Source organism: Micropterus dolomieu, linkage group LG16, assembly GCF_021292245.1.
Source record: "Micropterus dolomieu isolate WLL.071019.BEF.003 ecotype Adirondacks linkage group LG16, ASM2129224v1, whole genome shotgun sequence".
NCBI classification, from domain to species: domain Eukaryota; kingdom Metazoa; phylum Chordata; class Actinopteri; order Centrarchiformes; family Centrarchidae; genus Micropterus; species Micropterus dolomieu.
Window position 1 is genome coordinate 16,611,709 of NC_060165.1, and position 21,184 is coordinate 16,632,892.

The 21,184-nt window shown below is 39.1% G+C and overlaps 1 protein-coding gene across 4 annotated transcripts in view; it reads left to right on the top strand.

Moving 5' to 3' along the window:
- The first annotated feature begins 459 nt into the window (after positions 1 to 459).
- apaf1 (apoptotic peptidase activating factor 1) overlaps positions 460 to 21,184 on the top strand; it is a 51,009-nt gene continuing 30,284 nt past the window's right edge. Inside the window, exons 1-22 of one of the 4 annotated variants that reach the window (XM_046071977.1) lie at positions 460 to 613; positions 1,842 to 2,018; positions 3,080 to 3,317; positions 3,551 to 3,748; positions 3,977 to 4,166; positions 4,927 to 5,039; positions 5,146 to 5,277; positions 5,588 to 5,826; positions 6,115 to 6,282; positions 7,159 to 7,290; positions 7,644 to 7,757; positions 9,109 to 9,293; positions 9,786 to 9,912; positions 10,077 to 10,202; positions 10,282 to 10,419; positions 10,593 to 10,718; positions 11,238 to 11,384; positions 12,805 to 12,933; positions 13,276 to 13,401; positions 14,772 to 14,891; positions 15,056 to 15,181; positions 18,394 to 18,510. In XM_046071977.1, the coding sequence (XP_045927933.1) occupies positions 1,875 to 2,018; positions 3,080 to 3,317; positions 3,551 to 3,748; positions 3,977 to 4,166; positions 4,927 to 5,039; positions 5,146 to 5,277; positions 5,588 to 5,826; positions 6,115 to 6,282; positions 7,159 to 7,290; positions 7,644 to 7,757; positions 9,109 to 9,293; positions 9,786 to 9,912; positions 10,077 to 10,202; positions 10,282 to 10,419; positions 10,593 to 10,718; positions 11,238 to 11,384; positions 12,805 to 12,933; positions 13,276 to 13,401; positions 14,772 to 14,891; positions 15,056 to 15,181; positions 18,394 to 18,510 (3,135 nt within the window). In that variant the 5' untranslated portion in view covers positions 460 to 613; positions 1,842 to 1,874. The remainder of the gene's footprint in view (positions 614 to 1,841; positions 2,019 to 3,079; positions 3,318 to 3,550; positions 3,749 to 3,976; positions 4,167 to 4,926; positions 5,040 to 5,145; positions 5,278 to 5,587; positions 5,827 to 6,114; positions 6,283 to 7,158; positions 7,291 to 7,643; positions 7,758 to 9,108; positions 9,294 to 9,785; positions 9,913 to 10,076; positions 10,203 to 10,281; positions 10,420 to 10,592; positions 10,719 to 11,237; positions 11,385 to 12,804; positions 12,934 to 13,275; positions 13,402 to 14,771; positions 14,892 to 15,055; positions 15,182 to 18,393; positions 18,511 to 21,184) is intronic. The other 3 variants (XM_046071978.1, XM_046071979.1, XM_046071980.1) reach the window with 3 other exon arrangements.

Sequence of the window (21,184 nt, forward strand, 5' to 3'; positions counted from 1 at the left end):
GAAATCTCACAATTAGGCGCTGCATACACAAATGGACACTTAAAATGTATATAGTAATATTTAGCAGACGGAAAACACTGAGATTGTGTCACAAATTTAGAAGAAAGGTGCTATACACAACAGCTTTTGGTAAAATATTTTAAAAATTCAAAAAACACAATAGTAATGCGCATTTCTTCAACTTAGTCTATCTGTAGCAGTAAATGCCGTTCGACTTTACAAATCAAATTGTCGACATTGGAACTAAATCTTCGCATGGGGATAATTATTACCTTTATGAAGGGTGTTTAAATAAGTGAAAAAACATCTTTCCGAACAAAGGAATAGACCATGAAAGCCGCGTCAGTTTGCCCAGTTACAGGGCTCTGACAGATTCGTGAAATTCATGACCTCACCGCTCACGTGGTTTAAATATCGTCACGCAATTGGCTGCTTCACAGCGAGCGAGGTGTTTTTGTTGTCAATCAGGAAGCTCTTCTTTCAAAATTGGGTGTGTAGTATAACGTCAACACAGACAATTGTTTTTACCCATTGGATTTTTAAAAAGGGACTTCACCTGACAACCAAATACAGTTCAACAAATATCTGCCCCGTTGAAGAAAAGAAGATATTCGTAAGTATCTACTGATGATTACTTTCTTTGTTTAATTTACCAGCAGGTGAGAGAACTTGTCGAGACAAGTATTGGAATGAGCAAAGCGTCAGTCTAACTTTAGTAAGGTAAGTGATAAGAGGAAAGGTCGCGATAAAGTATGTAAGCAGAGTTAAGTTTAGCTCAGACTTGCACTATTATTTTGCTTTAACATACAGCGTCAGATACTATAGAGCTGTCAAAAAGTAGCTGTTAATGATGATGATTTGTTAATTATAGTGAAATGAATCAATAAACGTTACATTATTCAGGCCGGTAAGCTGTCAAAATTTTGACCTTGTTACTTTACAACTAAATATTATGTAGACTTTGTAAACTCTATGAAATGTCCCTTCTGTATTGTAGAGTTTGACCTCGGTGAGGCTTCTGTGAAAAGCAGATAAGCTCTTGTATTTTCACTTTTAGGATCTTCATGTTCCTCTTTTTCTTTTTGGGTTTCCGGCACATAGTTATAATTACAATAAGTGAATAAAAGTGTCCACATTATTCTCTTTTGGAGCCCAATGTAAAGTCTAACAGCATTTCGAAAAAGGATTAAACAGTTGCCTGTCACTCAGTTAATCAACAGATTGTTTTAGCCACATGTATATTATTTTAAATTGAGGGGCCAGGGATAGTGGGCTTGGGGATGACATGTTACCAGGTCCGGACCTGAACCCGGGATTTTGCAACTACATGTTTTAGCCTATAGGCCACTGGGACACACAAGTAAGGGACATGTTAATCATACCGCCTTTAAGAAAACTTTGTTTCAGGGAAAGCCCTTTCCTATTTCAGTATGACAGTAATCCTGTTTGGTAAAGGAAGAGCCCGACTGTATAAAAGTAGAGTTACACTTAATGAGACATCATTAGTAGAACTTGACTGGCCTGCACAGAGCCCTGACCTCGACCCAACCTGACACCTTTGGGATGAACTGGAATGGCTACTGTGATGAGCCAACGTCAGTGCCCCAACTCTTTAACGCTCTTGTGACTGAATGGAAGAAAAATTGCCAGGTTCCAAAATCTTGTGAAAATCCTTCCCACTAGAGTGGAAGCTGTTTTTGGAAGGGTATTAATGTACATAGTTTAACAGTCAGTCAGATATGAATGTAGTGTTTGGGCGTCCACATACTTTTGGTCTTAAAGTGTACATCATTGAAGTTTATCAAATTTCTGTGTATCTCCTCCATTAATTTGCATTACAGTAGGATCCTGAATGTTCGGTGTGTTGCGCAGAGATGGCGTTGCAGGAACGAGCGCGGAGCTGTTTGCTGCGCTTTCGCCACAGACTGGAGCAGGACATCAAGTCCTCCTACCTGATGGACCACATGATCAGTGATGGTGTGCTGACTGTGGATGAGGAGGAGAGGATCAATAACAAGGTGAGCCTCTGCTCAGAGTGGCAAGTTGAAGGGGATACATCCATAATTTGGTACCAATGTTATTTAACATGTTTTTTTATGTATGTTGCTGCTTTTTGTTCCGGTTTCCTTCCGTTATTTGATGGCTTTACTCTTTTTCCAAAACGGACTCACACATTTGCCACCAACATTATCAATCTTTTGTCCAAGATTTTATCAGTTGTAAAATTATTTTTTGTTTACTCAGTGATGTTTTATTAATCCATTTTTATAGCAATGTTGCCTCCTATCCTACATTTGGACTTAGTGAGCCTCTGTCCTCCATTCTTTTTTTTTTTTTACTGAATGTTGTCCCACATAATCATGCTATTTATATCCAGAAACTATTTTTTGTCTTTCAACAATTAGCGTGTACTCTTTTTCAGTTACCTAATGATGATTGAGCAGATTTACTTTTTGAGAGAGTACAGTATCAGGGATAATAGTAGTGATATCTGGCATTTTGAGATAATCCATATCAGCCGAAAGTTGCACTCACAAAAAATGTCTGCGGAAACATCTGCAGACAGCCTTGTTTCTGTGGCCTCTGTGGAACGATGTTAGCTCTCCCACTTGCGAGTTTTGGGAAGGTGGTAAAAAAGTGAGTTCTGAGCCCTAAATCATCTTTTCTAAATGTTAACACGTTTCTCCCATCTAATACAAAACCATTATTGGCTAGCATTAAATATATATTGTTATACCGTGAAGAATAATGCAGTTGAATTGCGTTACTTCTGAACCCCACTCCCCCTTAAACACCAGTCACATTCTGACATCTACGGCATAACCCAATGTATTTTTCTATTTTATTAATTATTAAGAAATCATCTAAAACAACATGTTACTGGCTAAAATAACCACGTATTTTAGATTGTACTCTGCATGGAATAGTGGAGATATGCATGACTTTTCTTTGTTTTAATATCCGCTTTATATATCGGCCATCGGATGGCCACCATGCTTTCTAAATATCAGCACTGGCCATTCAAAGTAGCAGCATGTAAAATGCATATTAGGAAGTCTCTCTCTCTCTGTCTCCCCAGCCCACCAAGAAGGATCAGGCTGTGGCCCTGCTGGATCTGCTGCTGAGGAAGGACAACCGTGCCTACATCTCCTTTTACAACGCCCTGGTCAAGGAGACATACAATGATTTGGCCAGTCTGCTTCATGATGACCTACCGCAGACGTCACCTGATGCACATAAGAGTTCCTATGTTAGCTTCACACCCTGTGGTGAGGAAGGGCAGTCGTGGGTGTTTTCACCAGTGGAGAGAATGGAAGGTTTGGAGGTTGTGTTGTCAGCATCCCGGAGGGAAAAATATCATGGTTGTGTGTGCTGTTTTGGTTAAACATCTAGAGTTACTACCGTAGCTTAATACATCATGACTTAAAAAGTGTGTAAATGTTGACAGGCTCAATTTCTAATTTACGAAGGTGTCATTTTGCACTTGGAAAGTTGAAAACTTTAACACACAATTTATCTGCCCTTATTGTCTTTTCTGTCTGTCTAACAGTCGAGACAGTGCTCAGTGAAGGTGGGGTACCACAGAGGCCCGTTGTGTTTGTCAACAGACCAGAGCTTGTGAACCGTGTCAGGGAGAAACTCTACCGGCTGCAGAAGGACCCTGGCTGGATCACTGTCTTTGGAATGGCTGGCTCGGGCAAATCCGTCCTGGCTGCTGAGGCTGTCCGAGACCGTGACCTCATTAAAGGTGACTAATTTTTAACTGGCTGACACTGCTAAACTAACTATCAGCGTACCTTATTTTGAAACAGTCAAAGACTACGGAAAGAAAAAACATTCAAAATTTGCAGTACTCCTGGGCTGATTTTATTCTCAATGATGTTGCAGTGTCAAAAATGTTGCTTAATTGTTAACTTTCATCAACTTCTCACCTCATGCCTCTTTTCCCTCCCCCTCCTCTTGCTTCCATCTGCAGAGTGCTTCCCCGGAGGCATTCACTGGCTGTCCATCGGCCAGCTGGACAAACCAGACTTGCTGGTGAAGATCCAGTCATTGTGTTATCGTCTGGAGCAGAGCCTGGATTCCCAGTCCCTCCACCGCACGCCCAACTCTCTGGATGAGGCCAAGGAGCGCCTGCGCTTCCTCATGCTGCGCAGATATCCGAGGTTACTATATGTTCAGATTAACACGACCTGCTCTGTGCCTTTTTAAATGGATGTTACGGTTCATATTCTAATGTCGATTCAAGATGCAAAACTGCAACACAAGGCAAATGGGCTTGTTGATTTTTAGCGTGGACTAATGCCACAGTAAACATGTAAGCAATAAATACAATACAAATAGCAATATGGAAAACAATTAGTAAGAACAACTACATGATACCACTCCATTATCAATATAGGCAACTATACTAAGCAAATAAAACAATTTGCCATTGTTTTCTGCATTTTTGAAATGTCAAGTCAACAGTACATTTTTGTTTGGTAAAAGAAAAACAATGAAATGTTTTCAATAAAGTGACTAGACATAAAACATGAAAATGGTGGATAGCATTACTCCAAATTAAAAGACAGATATATATTTATTTATTGAACCAAATACATACAGTATGAGGGTGGCGTTTTAAATTTGGTGCTTTTGAAAATTTCCAGTAGATTTCATTTGGATATTTACTTTAATAATATACAGATGGACATTTGAATTGTACTGTTAGCTGTAGTAGTAGTGCTAATATCTGCAAGAAGACTAGATAATACATTTTGTGTATCATCTCCTTTTTTATTCATCTGTATCTATATGCAGTGCAAATACACTCTGCAGAGAGCTATGTGTTAATCTGCCATAACACTAGCCACTGTAGGTGGTAAACACTGTTTCATTGTGTTCTTGTCTCTTGTCATGTGGCTGTCTCTGTTTGGGCTGTAGAGCGTTGCTGATTCTAGATGATATCTGGGACAGTACAGTGCTGAAGGCGTTCGATATCCACTGTCGGATTCTTTTGACCACCAGAAATAGAAGCCTCGCTGATTCTGTTAGTGGTATGTACCCTATTTTTTTTTACTATGGTCACTATACAAACACAAATAAAACTGGAAAATACTATAATGCCTACAAAAATATGTGTTCTGTACTTTTATTTTGTAGGTGCTAAACATGAGGTGGAAGTGGAGAGTGGTCTGGATGAAAAAAAGGGGCTGGAGATCCTCGCTCTGTACACTAACACTAAACTCCAGGGACTTCCTGAGGAGGCTCGCAGCATTGTCAGAGAATGCAAAGGTCTGTAAACTGAAACATACACATGCAATCTGTAATTTTCTTTAAAATATAAATTACAGATACTGTTACATATACAATGTAGCGTGTAGATCTAACATATTTCTTTTAGGATTATAAAAGAAAACAAAGACTTCATTTTTATTCTGGATTCACTAATATTGGTGATGTAAATTACCCTTGATGGCATGGGAGAATATTTGATTTATCTTTGGAACTTAAATTTTGTTGTTGTGTTGTCCTCTTGTTATGTTCTATGGCGCTCACATATTGTGACTTTAACACGCACTTTTTTTATGTGCTACTGTCCCAGGTTCCCCTCTGGTTGTCTCCCTGATCGGGGCTCTACTCAAAGAGAAACCTAACCGTTGGCGTTACTACCTCGGCCAGCTGCAGCAGAAGCAGTTCAAGCGTATAAGGAAGTCATCGTCTTATGACTACGACGCCCTCGACCAAGCCATGGCGGCCAGCATTGAAGTCCTACCTGATGAACATCGAGAGCTCTACAAGGACTTTACTGTGCTGGAGAAGGACATCAAAGTCCCTGCAAAGGTTTGTCTACACAGCGAGAGCTATGGTCGCATGGCCCTCTTTATGTATTTGTGCTTAACTGATTTCCAAAACTGGTCATTTTTGGGTTTTACATTAGAAAACCAAAACATGTTTCATTCTGCTTGTCTTGCTGGATGTAACCTTTCACAGAAATGTATGGGGAGAAAAAACATCCCACTATGTTTCAGTACTTGGAGAAATTATGGGCAAACTCTTTCACCGAATAAAACAAAGAAATGGACCATCACTCAGAAAATACGCAAGCTACAATGTTATTCCTTCTTCCAGGTGCTGTCTGTTCTTTGGGACTTGGAGCCGGAGGATGTGGAGGACATTCTTGGGGAGTTTGTCAACAAGTCTCTGCTTTTTATGGACAGTCACAATAAACCCAACCTGTACTACCTCCATGACCTCCAGCTTGACTTCCTGGTGGAGCAGAATCGCACTCAGCTTGAGGTTGGTTTGCATGCTGGTTTACAAGAGCTAAAACAGTTGGACTTCAATCTTTTTGTTAAGTGGGCAGAACTTGCTTGCATGCTAACTAACCTTACCCACATGTGCTTACTTTGCTAACACATCTCTGCCTCAGAGGCCAGGGCCTTGTCCTTCAAATATGGCTTAACTAATTCAGGGTAACATGCTGTGACCTGCTAAAACAATCCTGTTTTATCACACCCATTTAATTTGGTTCTTTGAAAGCAGATTGAGGATTGATTTGTTAATCCTGGAACAGTGTACTCTTATTTTGAAATGAATGCAAAATTAGTTAAAACCATGATAATCATTCATAAGACTGGCTAAGCGTTGATCATGTTATTGCAGGTACATGAGATATGTGTATTGGAAACCCACCCAGCATGCACTGGGACAATAGATTCATGGACATAAGTCTAATATTATTTGTGTTCCTGCGTTGTTAAGGGGCATCATTTTGTTCTACAATTTACTCCACAATGTTTCCACAGATTACATTTTACCAGCAAAAATGGTTAGACTTAACACACGTAAATTGGTGCATGATTGGTGGGGATTCTCAATCGACGTGCAAGAGACTTTTCAATGACAATCATTAGCCTGCTGTGAAAATGAACCTTACTAACATCTCAGCAAAGTGAGCCAAATTTGGTTTGATTCTTTTTTGAACGCATCCATTATTTAGTTATACTTTATTTGGTTGTATTATATGTAAGTATAGGTAAGGCTTCATTATAAAAATGTAATTGTGACAATTACATCAACAGGTCATAGTGATTATAATGACAGTCTTTCATTATAAATCTAAGAAAGTGAGCCATTGGTTTATTAATTCTGACTCTTTTGTGTGTGTTTCAGAGCCTCCACGCTAAGGTGGTTCATCAGTACCAGCAGCACTACAGAGATGGTCCCCCCACCTCTGGAGATGAGGAATGTCTCTACTGGATCAGATTCCTCACCTACCACATGGCCAAAGCCAACCTCTCCCAGGTAACACACACACACACATAGTTTTATACATTTCTCTAATCATTTAAAAAATTCTCATTCATTTATACAAATAACTAGTGATAATTGTGCTTAGAAACTAACCAAACAAGGCATGTATAGAGTGTTTCCTTATGTAGTGCATTGTAGTGGAACACAGTTAATTTAACTGACTTAATTAACTATTAATTAATTAATTAATTTAACTGTTATAATTTTACACATAATTTTGCCTGTATTTGTTTTATTGTGATATATACTGATGAAAAAGATTATTGTACAGCAGACTTAGCAAGAGGGTGTTATATTTATTTTTCTTTCTTGCTCACCATGTCTTTCTGTCTCTCTCTGTCTAGGAGCTCTACTCCCTCATGTTTTCTCTGGACTGGGTCAGCATCAAGTCCAAGATAATGGGACCAGCTCACCTCATCAATGACTATGTGGAGTTTGGACCCATTCTGGACAAAGAGGTCAGCAGACAACATAGCTATACAATGTATGAAAGCAGTGGCCGACTCAGGCTGTCTAAAGGGCTGGAGCGAAAAAACAAAACAAAAGTTCTATGGGCCCATTTGGGGTTTTTGGGCTCGGTATACCAGCACTGCATGACAGTTTTTCCATTGGAAGGGCACCCAGAGGGCACTTCATCACATTGTTTGCAAATAGGGGCACCTTGGAGGGCACTTTACAACATCATCTCACCCAAAGGGACATCACATTATCTTGTTTTACTTACAAAAGGGTATTCAAGAGGGCACATCTGCTGCTATTATAAGTTGTTTTTGATTTTCATAAACATTAGTGTAACCGCTAAACCTAAGCTTAAAGCAGATGAGGGCCACGCAAAGGGTTAAAGTAGTGGCCGCTTGTTCAGTTCAGAAAGAATGTAACAGGAGTTCAAGTTCTGATTTCTTCTCTGTCATGAGAGATATGATTTATTGTTACACATAAGGTCTTCAATATCCATAATGGAACAATGTTCCATCTTCATCGACAGTGTCACAATATCAAACAAACAGCCACAGCATCGTTGGCGGTCAAAAACTAGTTGGCTTTTCCCCTCTGGCAACACTTGTGTCTGATTGCACCTGCCCTCCTAAGTAGATGAGCCCCAATTAGCTATCCCAGCACCCTAGCACCACCTACAGGCCATACCTGGACATAAAACACTGAAATGGCTCCTTCAGTAAGTGTCTTGCTTTTCTATGTTTATGCTGTTCCTTTTCCAATTTTCATCTTTGCAAGAGGGCACATTTGATTGGCAGATTATTTATTACAAACGAGTGGGGAATCATGGGGCTACGACTCGTAATTCCCACACCTGTTTTAATAACAGTAATTTATGATGTAGTAACAATTTAATCTTGTGTCCAATATATGTGTTGCTAAGATTTCATTTTTTTTGTCCATATAAATTACAGGTATAACCAAACACAGTATAACTGAAAGGTTGGACAGATTAAAACTTTTTAAGCTTTTTTCAATTGATGACTTTGAATTGATGGATTTTATTTCTTATAAAATTGAGTCACTCCTGCATTAATGTAAAAACACACAGATTTTCATCATCATTTTCGTAATATTTTACTAAGACAAAGTTTACCTAACGCTTAGCAAATGGAAAAAGGTTTGACAAGCAAAGAAGAGGATTGGGGTAAACCCTTATGGTTAGGTGACAGATATGAAAAGGGTACAAATGTAATTATTCCACAAAACAAGCTGTTAACATAAAGAAATTATTTAAGAATAGTTGTGCCCTGATGATGAGGGACCAGTGTTGTGCAGTGGACTTTATTGTGAGGTTATTTTCTCTCCACCCAGAACAGTGAAGTGCGTAGTCAATTCCAAGAGTTTCTGTCTCTGAACGGCCACCAGCTGGAGCAGCGTCCTTTCCCTGACGTGGTGCAGCTTGCTCTGTCTCAGCCACATACCTCCGAGGTGTACAGACAGGCTCTGCTACAGGCGCAGGACCGGACCAGCAAAGGGAAACTCTACTTCGACTGGCTGTATGCAAGCAAGCTGATATTTTACTATGGTGTACTGATGTTGTAATAATGAAGTTAAAATCGAGTGATGCATTGATCATTGTCGTGCATCTATTTCTGCAGCTCCTACATTTTGAGATAAAAGCTAATTAGATGCAGTTTTAACTATATGTTTCTATTGCATTTAATTTATGACCATCATGTGTAAATTGGCTCTCATGCTAATTGAAACCTGCAGTTATTTTGTGAAACATTCACGACAATTTAATGTATCTGAAATGGAATAATGCAGTGGCAACAGATTATCACATTTAAAGTGATTTATTGAGATAAATGCAACTTGGTCCTCTACTTGGATTTAATTCATCCAGTGCAACAGAGTTCTAGTACACAGAACAATAACCTGTATTACCTGTTAGCCGTATTATACATTTTACAAAACTACAATACAAAAATGGTGATCATAGGCTGTGTATCCCAGGTTGGACTTTTATTTGTGTGTTTTTTGTGCAGGAATAAGAGCAGTGTAGAGAGTCTGTCCCGTCTGGTGATCCACCCCCACCAGGGCTCCATCTACTCCGCCTGCTTCTCCCATGATGGAGCCAAGATCGCCACCAGTGGAGCTAGCAAGACAGTCAAGGTATCAAAGCAGCCATGTTTCTTCCAGGTTATGATCCATACATCTGAATATAGAAATATTTTTTTGTAGTATAGCAAAATGAGTTTAGTTCCTAATGGATAACACAGTACTTTTACTGAATGTACAACAAATGTATAACTTCTGTCATATTGTCTTGTGCTCAGGTGTTTAAAAGCACCTCAGGTGAGAATCTCGCAGAGATCCAGGCCCATGATGATGAGGTGCTCTGCTGTGCCTTCTCCCCCAATGACCATCTCCTAGCAACCTGCTCCAGTGACAGGAAAGTCAAGGTAAACTGTTTACGGGGACTGACGCACTTTTGGAGCCAGTCATTTTATCAGAAAATTCTTGAAACTGTGTGTCTCTTAGGTGTGGAACCTGGAGCGAGCCCTGCTGTTAAGGGTCTTTGACGAGCATGAGGAGCAGGTCAACTACTGTCAGTTTACCAACACAGCACGACGCCTCCTGCTGGCCACCTGCTCCAACGACAAATGCTTAAATGCCAAGGTGTGCGAGTTTTTGTTTTTTTGCTTTATTTGTTTTGTTTATTTGTCTTATTACCATTTAAGGAAGTTGCTGCACTAACTTTGTTACAACAAGCAACCTTCTCTGCCCTCATCTCTCTCTCTCTCTCTTCTGTCTGTCTCTCTTTCTCACTGCATTTCTCTTTGTTTCTGCAGTTGTGGAACCTCAACAAGCCATCCTCCCAGAACACCTTGTTTGGCCACTTCGAGCCAGTCAACCACTGCTGTTTCTCCCCTGATGACACCTATGTGTCCACTTCCTCTAATGACGGTACCGTTAAGGTGACTGCCATTCAATTAGATACTTGTAAAGCTGTCCTTTCCCAGGGCTATTCACATAAAACTGTACTTGATTTATGTGAGTTCTTTGAACTATAAACATATTTATTGTTACTTCTAACATCAGTGCAAAAAATGTGAGGTACACAAGTAACAGATTTCAACAGCAAAAGAGTCTACAACTATATACACGTGCAGTATCTCCAACCAACAACAGTTTTACTATTTTGTTACTTCAGAATTTACTTAATTACTTCAGAAAGTAAATTAGGAAGTTATTTTGTAAATGTTCAAGTAAGTTATTGTGAATGCATGTCTTATTACTAGTGTTTTTTGAAATTAGTATGATGACACATCAAGGAGAGATACCAGTACCTTGTCTAAAGACAAGCGTTTTCTACACATTTTACATAGGCTTGTGTTCACAGATGCTTTGAAGCTACAATACTTGCATAACTTTTTCTGTACTGGCATGCTCTCCTCTGACTATGTGTTTTTGTGTGTGTTCCTGCACGTATACAGCTGTTTCAGGTGTCGTCTGCCAATGAGTGGAAGACAATCAATGTGAGGGACATGTTTACAGAGAGCGATGAAGAGGTCCCTGTCAAGTGCAGCACCTGGACTGCTGACGGCAAACGCATCATATGTGCAGCCAGGAACGCTGTTCTGGTGAGCATATTAGAATGTCAGCATTTGTTTGAAAGGTTCCCGAGTGGAGATGCTGTAGAGTGTTGTTGTGTGGGGAGTGCAGAAATGTGTGATAAAGAGGGTGTAAATGGTTTTGATCTGCCTTGTTGTATAAAATCCAACGCCACAGGGTTCACCTCGTCCTCCCTGCCCTTGTTGTTGGTGAGTAATTTCATTGAAGGAGACAGGAAAGAGAAGCTGTTTGTCTTTCAGAGATTCAAGAGTGTGTGTCCTGGTTGTAAATGTGAGCAACCCAACCCATCCGCCAACCCTGAGCTTTCCAAAATCAGTCAGTCTTGTAATCAGTCTTTGTGTGTCCTCTACTTCTTCATTAGTTCTTATTCTGGGAAACAACCCAAACACCGCAGAGATGTCTGAACTTGTCTTTTACGAGAGGGAAAATGAGACTTTGCAAGTTCGCTTTAGGTTTTAATCTTCAGGCACAATATAATACTTTTTTATTTTACTGTACAACTCATTACACTCGATGTACAATACAAGTACATAGTAGAGCCAACCTTTACTTTGGCATGCCTGATTTTAGCTTATTTATTGGGATCGATGTATATAAATTGCAGTACAAAAATGCTAAAAAGATGTTTGAGGTCATTTTTGAAGCAGTGTTTCTATTGCATAGTTTGCCCACCAGAGTACGTATCTTCCTCACAGTTCTTTAATAACCAAATTTTGTATATAATTATCACAGTAAGTATTTTGTTTATGTTATATCTGTTAACACAACAGCCTAATTGTCACTTTCGCATTTCTTAAACTCTCAAATATTGATATTGGCATTCGCCTCAAATACTTATCATTTCTCAGGGTCTGACAAATGGTATATTATCATCTTAAAAGGTGGGTGAACGCAAATTTTTATTGCATTTGTAAAAAAGTGGTTAAATTTGAGAAAAGTGAGTGTAATTCGATTGTTTGCTCATAATAGCCATAATTGGTTCTTTAGTGACCGGGAAGGGTCAACACTGCAGCCAGGGCGGCTGTGGCTCAGGAGGTAAAGCGGAAGGTCGGCAGTTCAATCCCTGGCTCCCCCTGGTTGCATGTCGAAGTGTCCTTGGGCAAGATACTGAACCCTGAATTGCCCCTGGCGGCTGTTCCGCCAGTCTATGAATGTGTGTGAATGTTAGTTTCTGTTTGAGCACTTAGGCTACGCGTATGATGTGGTGAATGCAGATGTAGTGTAAAAGCGCTTTGAGTGGTCAAAAAAACTAGAAAGGCGCTATACAAATACGTAGCATTTACATTGACAGTATATATTATAGAGAGGAAAGTTTATTATTTAAAATTGTAACATTATTTTTAAATATGCCAGAAGTGGGAATGGTAGCCATGTTATGCTCAGAGCGAGCAGACTCTGACTTGTTGTCTTTCTATCACTGTTTGTCAGGTGTTTGACGTGGAGACATCGGACATGTTGTTGGAGATCAGAACAAATCGTCTGAGCACGGTGCAGTACTGTCACGCATGTGCTACCAGTAACCTGCTGGCTATCGCGTTCTCCAACTATGCTGTGGAGGTATAATACATACTTGCATACACACAACATATTTATCTAATATGTTCAAAACATTTATATATAATAAATCGTGTTTAATAGGTTTCTCTTTTTTGTTGTTAAACTGCAGATGTAGAAATTATTTGTATGTGGAAAAACTTTTTCATTTTTAAGTTGTTCTCTTTCTGATCATTTTTCTAATTCTGCCTGGATGTTTACTGTAAAAAATGTGTCCAGGCATGTCCCTCCGACACCCTGTTAAAATGCTATGTAAGGCCAATGGTGTCTAAAAATAATAGTATATTTAAATACACTGGTGAATACCTGTAAGTGTACAGTCCTCCATATGTGTGTGTCTCCCAGCTGTGGGACTTGGAGGCCAATAAGAAGATGGCTGACTGCAGTGGTCACCTGAGTTGGGTTCAGCGTGTCCAATTCTCTCCTGACGGCTCACAGCTGCTCTCCTGCTCTTACGACCAGACTGTCAGGGTAAGACTAACTCAGTGTGTTTGATGTCCTGTATCTTGTGCATCAGCTTGCACAGATACTGTCAGTATTGTTCTAATTACTTCTTGTGTCTATAAAATCAAAGTCATGCTAACACTGAAAATCACAAGTTGACTAATTGCACTCTGTCCTAATTGCACCTCTGCCAGCTGTTAGATTTCATCCCCTAATGAGGAACCCTCAAGAATTGTGTTGTAGCATTTGGTGCAAAGATTCTATTAAACTTTATTTTGTATTTTTGAAAGCATAGTAAACTAACCGTTTTCAGTCACAATATAAATAATAAACAGCTACTGTATGATGTGTTATGGAAGAAGCTAGCAGTTGTTGCCTTGACTTGCTTTAGGCTTTGCCCTTTATTATTGGGGTTATGTAAACTGATTTGTCCTGATCATTCCCTTAAATTAAGCAATAATGTACCATAAACAGCCTGAAAACAAAGTCATAATATTAAATCTTCCTGAAGTTCAGCCTTTTAGGATGGTCTTTACAGGTACGTTTTTTTTATTTTTATTTTTATTTTTTTTATATCAAGGTGGTAAAAACATGGTTTTTATTTAGATACCAAACCAAAGCTGCAATAGAGCATTCTGCATATACTGCCTCAGATTCTTTATTTCACCCTAATGCTCATTATTATTTTGTGGTAGGAAGTCATCTGTAAGTACGGATTGTATTGTACTGTAGGTAAGTAAGTAAAAATTCAGATTTGTCAGTCAGATCATCAGTTTTGGAACCAGAAATGGTTGGACACAGCCCTGCTAATCCCGTGTTGGAAAGGTGTAGGGTTTCCAAAGCTATTCGACCATCCGACAAGCAGTTATATTGGAATGGGGCGTCTCACACATTTCCTGTCTCTATTTGGCTAAACGTTCTGACGCAGTAGGGCTGTGCGATATGGCCAAAAATGTGGTTAAGAATAGCCATAGTTATTGTTTTATCGCCCAGTCCTATGATGGAGTATACTGGCTCCTTCAACATGACCATTAAGGCAATATCCACCACCAACAGCAACTAAAACCTTAACAGAGCAACTACATTCAGTTTGAAATGCCAAACAAAAATGCAAGGGACAGATACTGATGACTTATTTATTGCCACCGAAAGGTTATTTCCAGTTTTTCTCTGCAGCATAACAATGAAAAGTCAGGCAAAAGATGCAGTAAGTAAGAAACATCGCTGACCACGGAAACTAATTCTGCAATGCAGAGGTTTTCTAACCTAAGATCAATGCCTCTGTGTAAATCCAAGTTACAAAGAAGAGGACAAACATGAGAAAAGGGAAATATCGGCTGTATGTATGTGCATCATGTTCTCACTCAGGCCTGCTGCCTGTCTTGTGTTTCTTTTAGTTATGGGAGACTAAGAAGGTGCACACCACCTCAGCTGTCTGCCTGAAAAGAGACTCTGACGTTCTCTTCAATAATGAAGAAATAATAGTGTCAGCTGCAGACAACCGCAACAGACTGCAGGTGAGCCAGAGGGAAAATAAAGAGAACGACTGAATGAATAAAAGGCTGGTTGAAGCAGGAATGTGTGTTTGCTTTCTGTGAGTTCAAATGACATATTACTGTACTATTATCAGCCTTTGTCAGGTTGTCATAGAGGTGTGTGTGTGTGTGTGTGTGTGTGTCAGGTGCGTGATGGCAGGACAGGATCAGTGCTGTTCCAGTCGGAGGAGAAGTCGTCCAGGATCCGGTGTACGTGTATGTGCAGGCAGCTTTCTGCTGTGGTCCTGGGCCAGGAAGATGGGACTGTAAAGGTAGAAAACACATTTAGACCCACAGTACATACTGTAGGTGTAAAAAATTGTTTATTAATTTTAGGTACTCCCAAACAATAATGTTTATCAAGAAAAAATGCTAAATGAGGTCTAGCTTTAGAAATAGAAAGGTTTTCTATTTTAAATTACTGTAAATTTAATATGTTTGGGTTTTGGACTGACAGAATACATGCAATTTGAAAACTTCACCTTGGGTACTTGAAAATTATCACTATTGTGTGTAGGACAGAAACTAATGATGATTTTGATTATCACTTAATATGCTGATAATATGCATTTTCTTAATTAATCCATTAATTGTTTTATGTATAAAAATGCCCAGAGGTGATGTCTTCAAATTGTTTTTTTTTTTTGTGCAACTACTATTCCAAACCCCAAAGATATTCAATTTACAATTCTATAAAACCAAGAAAAATAGCAAAACCTCACATTTTATAAGATGCTTTAAAAATGACTCAAATGATTATGATCAATTATAATGACCATTACCAAATTACCAAAATAACTGCAGATGAATTTTCAACTTCTCGATTAATTGACTAATCATTTCAGCTCTACTTTTTACACTAAATGATTAAAATGTTATTGGAAAAAATCAAAAGGTGAATCAGTGATAAATATAATCCTTAGTTTGCAGCCCTTCCTCATTCTGCTACCAAACAGAATCACATTTTTTTCACGTGGGGACGTGATATGAACCCAATGTGTTGTCAGTGGGACTGCTCTGCGCAAAGGAATAGTTTGACATTTTGGCACTTGTGCTTGTTCGCTTTCTTTTCGGCCAGAGTTAGATGAGAAGATCTATCACTGTCATATCTGCAGTAAATTTAATGCTACATCCAGGAGACAATTTGCCGAGTCTGAAATCAGCCTTCCAGCGTCTCTTAAGAAACTAATTGACATGTCATATCTAGCTTTTATTCTAGTGTACAAAAACAGAAATGTAAATGCGACAAGTTGCAGCCCCTTATTGGAGTCTTTTCGAGTCTTTCGTTTTGACATTTGGACAGAGCCAGGCTTGCTGATTCCTCTTTTGCGCTTGGTCTTTATGCTAAGCTAAGGTAATTGCCTTCCAGTTCTGATCTTGTCATCTAATTACTGAGCAAGAAAGCAAAGAAGCGTACTTGCCAAAATGTTGAACTATTCCTTTTAACAAAAGTAGTTTTCACATCTTTGCTACGCATGTCCACACAGCACTCACCTCAGAATAATAAAAAGCTTTCATTTATCCTCACTGGTGCACTTTGTATCTATAAAGAGCACAATTAACAATCAAGCATGCAGTCACATTATTAAAATAAAAGTTGGTGTGTGTGTGTGTGTGTGTGTGTGTCATTGCATGTTGCATGTCTGACATTAGCACTGTCACTGTCACTGCTGTACGTCAGGTCGACTGAAGACACCGCTTTCATCTCTCTCCACTCCTCATTGTTTTGCCTTTTACCTGTGATTTGTATTCTCAACACTCTTCAGTCCTGCTCTCTATTTTCATATTTTACCATCTCTGTCAACCTACTTTATTTTTATTCCCTCTTTTGTTTTGTTTATCTCTCTTCGTCCTTTTGTCCTGTCCGTCCCCATTCTCTCCTTGCTCTGATGCTCTTTGTCTTGGTGATAAATTGTGGTTTGCAGGCAGAGAATGAGGTCCTAGTTTGCATTGTGGCAGGTGTGTGTTTTTGTGTATGAGTGCAGTTGTTTGTTGCACATATTGCAATAATATGGAGGACATCCCAGAAAAGGTCCTGTCCTGATTGAAAACACACACACACATACATACACATGCACACGGTCCCCTGACTTATCCGTGCTGTGGCCAGGCCACACCCTACAGCAGAGAGCAACTCTAATTAATTAAAAGGTCCTAATGAATACGGGGGTTAATGATTTTAATTACAGCTCTTCTCCTGGCCCCAGAGATATGAGAGCAGCACAGATGATTAGTAATCTGAGTTTTAAAAATGAAGAGAGAATGTAAAAAATCATTGGATAATCATGAGATACTTGCAGTTGATGCACACAAAATATATTATACTTGCTTCTGAAGTTACTCCGTACATCACTCCGATTTGAACTCTCTGCTAAACCATGATTTTTAAGGAGAGACGTAGCAATACTAATACCTAACTGGCTACCAATGGTCAATGACTGTATCAAAGTGCAACAGCCTGTTTTTTGCCAGTTTGACATTATGTTATTTAAGCTTATTTATTTTACAGCTACTTGTGTTTTAGACTTTATATCATTTTGACAACTTGGGCTTCTTTGTTTATATTTGTATTGTATTTTTATTTCTCAAATGGAGGAATCTCAAAAAAGTAGTTTTTCAGTATCTGTACCAAAACTTAAATATTATGACAGCACTGAAACATTTCAAACCGTACCCATCCTACTACTGAATGTGTTGAACAGAGCTCTGAGGTTGCACAGCGTCCTGCAACATAAACAGCTGACAAGATAGGATGATTAGGATTACCCTCTGACAATCAAACAGGATTAATTCTGACCGTATACAGTATCGTATTTTGCTTGTGATACATACTTCTGTTAGTGAATCACCTTTGTTCGTTTGAAGGGAACTTTCCAACAATTGCACTGCGGTTCTTCCAGAGTTGGATCATTGTAATTTGATGGTAATGGTCCCTGTAACCATGGACATTTTGCTGCTCTCCTGTTCCATATGAGCATAATAATGTCTTACATTAAAACCATCCAAAATTGTAATATTTGTTGAAATGAAACCAACATTGTTTTGTTGCATTTTATAGTCCTCATTTTAATGAGTATATTTTATACTTTTATCACCTCCGAAAGATTTAGATTTAGGTACTTTAAGTGCTTTTTTATCGTCATTGAGTACACAAACATTTTGCTGTTGTAGTCCCCTGAGCAAAAGCCAGAGGGAGCCCCAATGTTAGCTGAAAGTAATCTGGTACCAAAAGGGAATTATTATTTTCCCTTTCCCTCATCGAGAGTTATTTACAACCAGTTTACTGGAGGAAAAATCAGTAATAAATCATTACCTTCAGTGTCATTCTGACATACCAGCTAATGTGAAGAAAATCTGGCTGCCTGCACATCATGTAAGATGTGCAGGCAGTACAGAAAGTTACTGCTGTGTGTGCTTTATGATTGGGGGAAAAAATTCAGGTGTGTGTGTGTGTGTGTGTGTGTGTGTGTCCGTCCTGTGCCAGGCAGCAGGGCTGACAGCTAGTCAGGTACTGAGGACTGTTAGCTGCAGGATCCGACGACTGTTGACATCCTTCAGGGGGTTGGTGCTGGCTGTAGGGCTATGTACAGGCAGTGTACAGGTATGGTAGGAAAAGAGTATTAACTGTTTTTATGTGTGTCTCAGACTCTTCAAGATTCATCAAAAATAACACACATGTACAGCATTTACACTGCATGTATGTATTTTACTGTTTTAAAAATGCTCCTGATGAGTGTAAGAGAAGAGGCAGATCATTGACTACAGAAAGGATCGTACTGCTTAACTGTCATATCAGTAACCACATCTCATGCAACACAATAACCATCAAATTCCTTCAGCACTTATCAGGTTGTCTTTGATTTCATATAGTTCTGCTTCAGCGACTTGTTTACTCCCTTGGCAGTGGTATTTAAAACAAGTCTTCCCCATCTTTACTCTTTACATTAGCCTGCTTTTATATTTGTTTATTTTTCGCCATTACACCCTTAGGCATTTTCCTGACTAAAATCCTTGAGCCGGATGTGTAAAGCTCTCCAAAGTGTTGTCTCTCAGGCTTTGAAACTTGCATCTCAGTACGTGGAACTTGACAAACACGATCGGCGTGCCCCAGGGCTTGTTCTGCTCAGACCTTTCAACCCTTTCCTCTGAGGTGTAAATATTTTAGTGCCTGGAGAAATCCCAAGTGTTATGGGCCTTCCTTTTATACTTTCAAAACTACAGGTGCTGTGCTGGACTGAAGATGATGTTGTGCTCACATGAGATTTCTGTGCTTTATTCGTTGTTTATAAATTGAGTTGAATGAGTGAACAGCTGAAAAGTGATTTATTGTTTGTGAGGTTTGCAAAGTTGCAGACTCGGCTGTTGCAAGGTCACATTTTTATATCACCGGATAAATCCATCTGGAGGTTAATTATAAAAGTGCCACAAAAGATTTTTATAATTGCAGTTGTAATCTATACCCATGTTTTCACCTCATAATACCTTAATTAGCCTTCTTTGTACTAGTCATTAATAAATAGATTGAGTTAAATGTTTTTAGTGAGACTCTTTACAAAAATTTAACGTTTTTTTTTTTTTGTTTTTTTTTAAATCTAGGGGCTACCAGAAAGCCACAAACAGGTGGATTATATTTAATACAATTCTCTTAGATATTTGTCCAGATGTAGTATTTTATTGCTGATAGTCAGCAGTATGTATATCAACAAGACTATTGCTTCTGGCTCTGTGTTGTACTGTGTTTTGAGCTATATGCTCACTAACATGCTCACAATGACCATGGTAACCTGTTTAACAGGTATGTTTGCCATCTTAGTTTAGCATGTTAGCATGACCACATTTGCTAATTAGCAATAAGCTGAGGTTAATGGGAATGTTTTTAGATTTATAGGGGTTTTTGGACAAAGTCACATTTTGTTCAGATTGGCACTAGATGAAAAAGTTAAAGGATCACCGAAGTTATAACAATCTATCCTATTGGTAACGCAAACATCTCAAATCACATTTCCTGGCAGGACATCCAATAGTGAACATCTTTAGTCTGGACAAACTGACCAAATGAGCAGCTATCCCTGGAGTCACACCACGCTAGCATGACTAAACACTTTCTTATTTTGCTGCAGACCTTCCTGTAAACTCATTAAGGACTTGTGGAAGTCTCTGGGCTGTAGTGTTAGCAACCATCCAGTTGACCTTTTGAATGCATTCACAAAATCCTAGATCTCTCTCAAAGCCAGCACAGAATATTCTGTGAAAGATTCCCATCTCAAGAATTTATTATAACAGGTTTGTATGCAGAAGTAGCTACTATCCCAAGTGAGAACGCATGATGACATTTTTATTTTCTTCCAGCTGGATCTTTTGAGCATCAAAACTGTTTTGTTCTCCAACTCCCCCCAGTAATTTCTCCAGGGCTGTCATACCTCCGGCAGCCAATCCGCGGCCTTGACCGGACAGAACCTCACACTTTTTCAGCTCACTCTATTTTCTTTTTGATGTGCTTATCACCATGTAGCCGGCAGTGGCACTTCACCTCTCTCCTTCTCAGCTACTCCCTAAAAATGTGACTCTTTGTCAGGATTTTTTAGTAAACTTTCTAAACGTTTCCCTCCTTGAGTATATCTTGGCAAACATGGCTATCATTTGAGGCTTGCATAGATATTCTAGACACAAAGGGTGAACCTTGTGTGACTTCTTGGTACATTTTATCTCTCAGGCCACTATATTCACATCTTTTTTTTGACGTATAAATATACCCATGCCATACAGTAGTTTCTAACCACGCTAGCAGTGTGGCTCTATCGATAGCAGTCCACCACTATTGGATGGACTATTGGATGGATTGCCATGAATTTGGTACAGACATCCATGGTGCCCAGATGATGAAACCTAGTGACTGTGATCCTCTGACTTTTATTGCGCAACGAGCTGGGTTAAAGTTCAAACTTTACTTACTCTGTGAACTATCTCCACATCTACACTGGAGCTAAATTTTGTAAAAATTCTGAAAATGTGTGTAGTTCCCAGATGATTCCAACTGCTGTGAGGCCCTGACTTTCCCTCCAGTGTGAGGTTAAGATTTGTGGTTTTGACTAAACTGTTTCAACTATTTGATGGATTGCAATGAACTTTGGTACACAGACTCATGCTTCCCTCTGGATGAACTTTGGTTGGCTAGCACCATCATCTGGTCAAAATTTCTGTTTGTTCAGTACTTTTGTTTATGACTAAATACCTGCAAAACTAACATCAGCCTCTGCTGTAATTTTGTTTAGTGC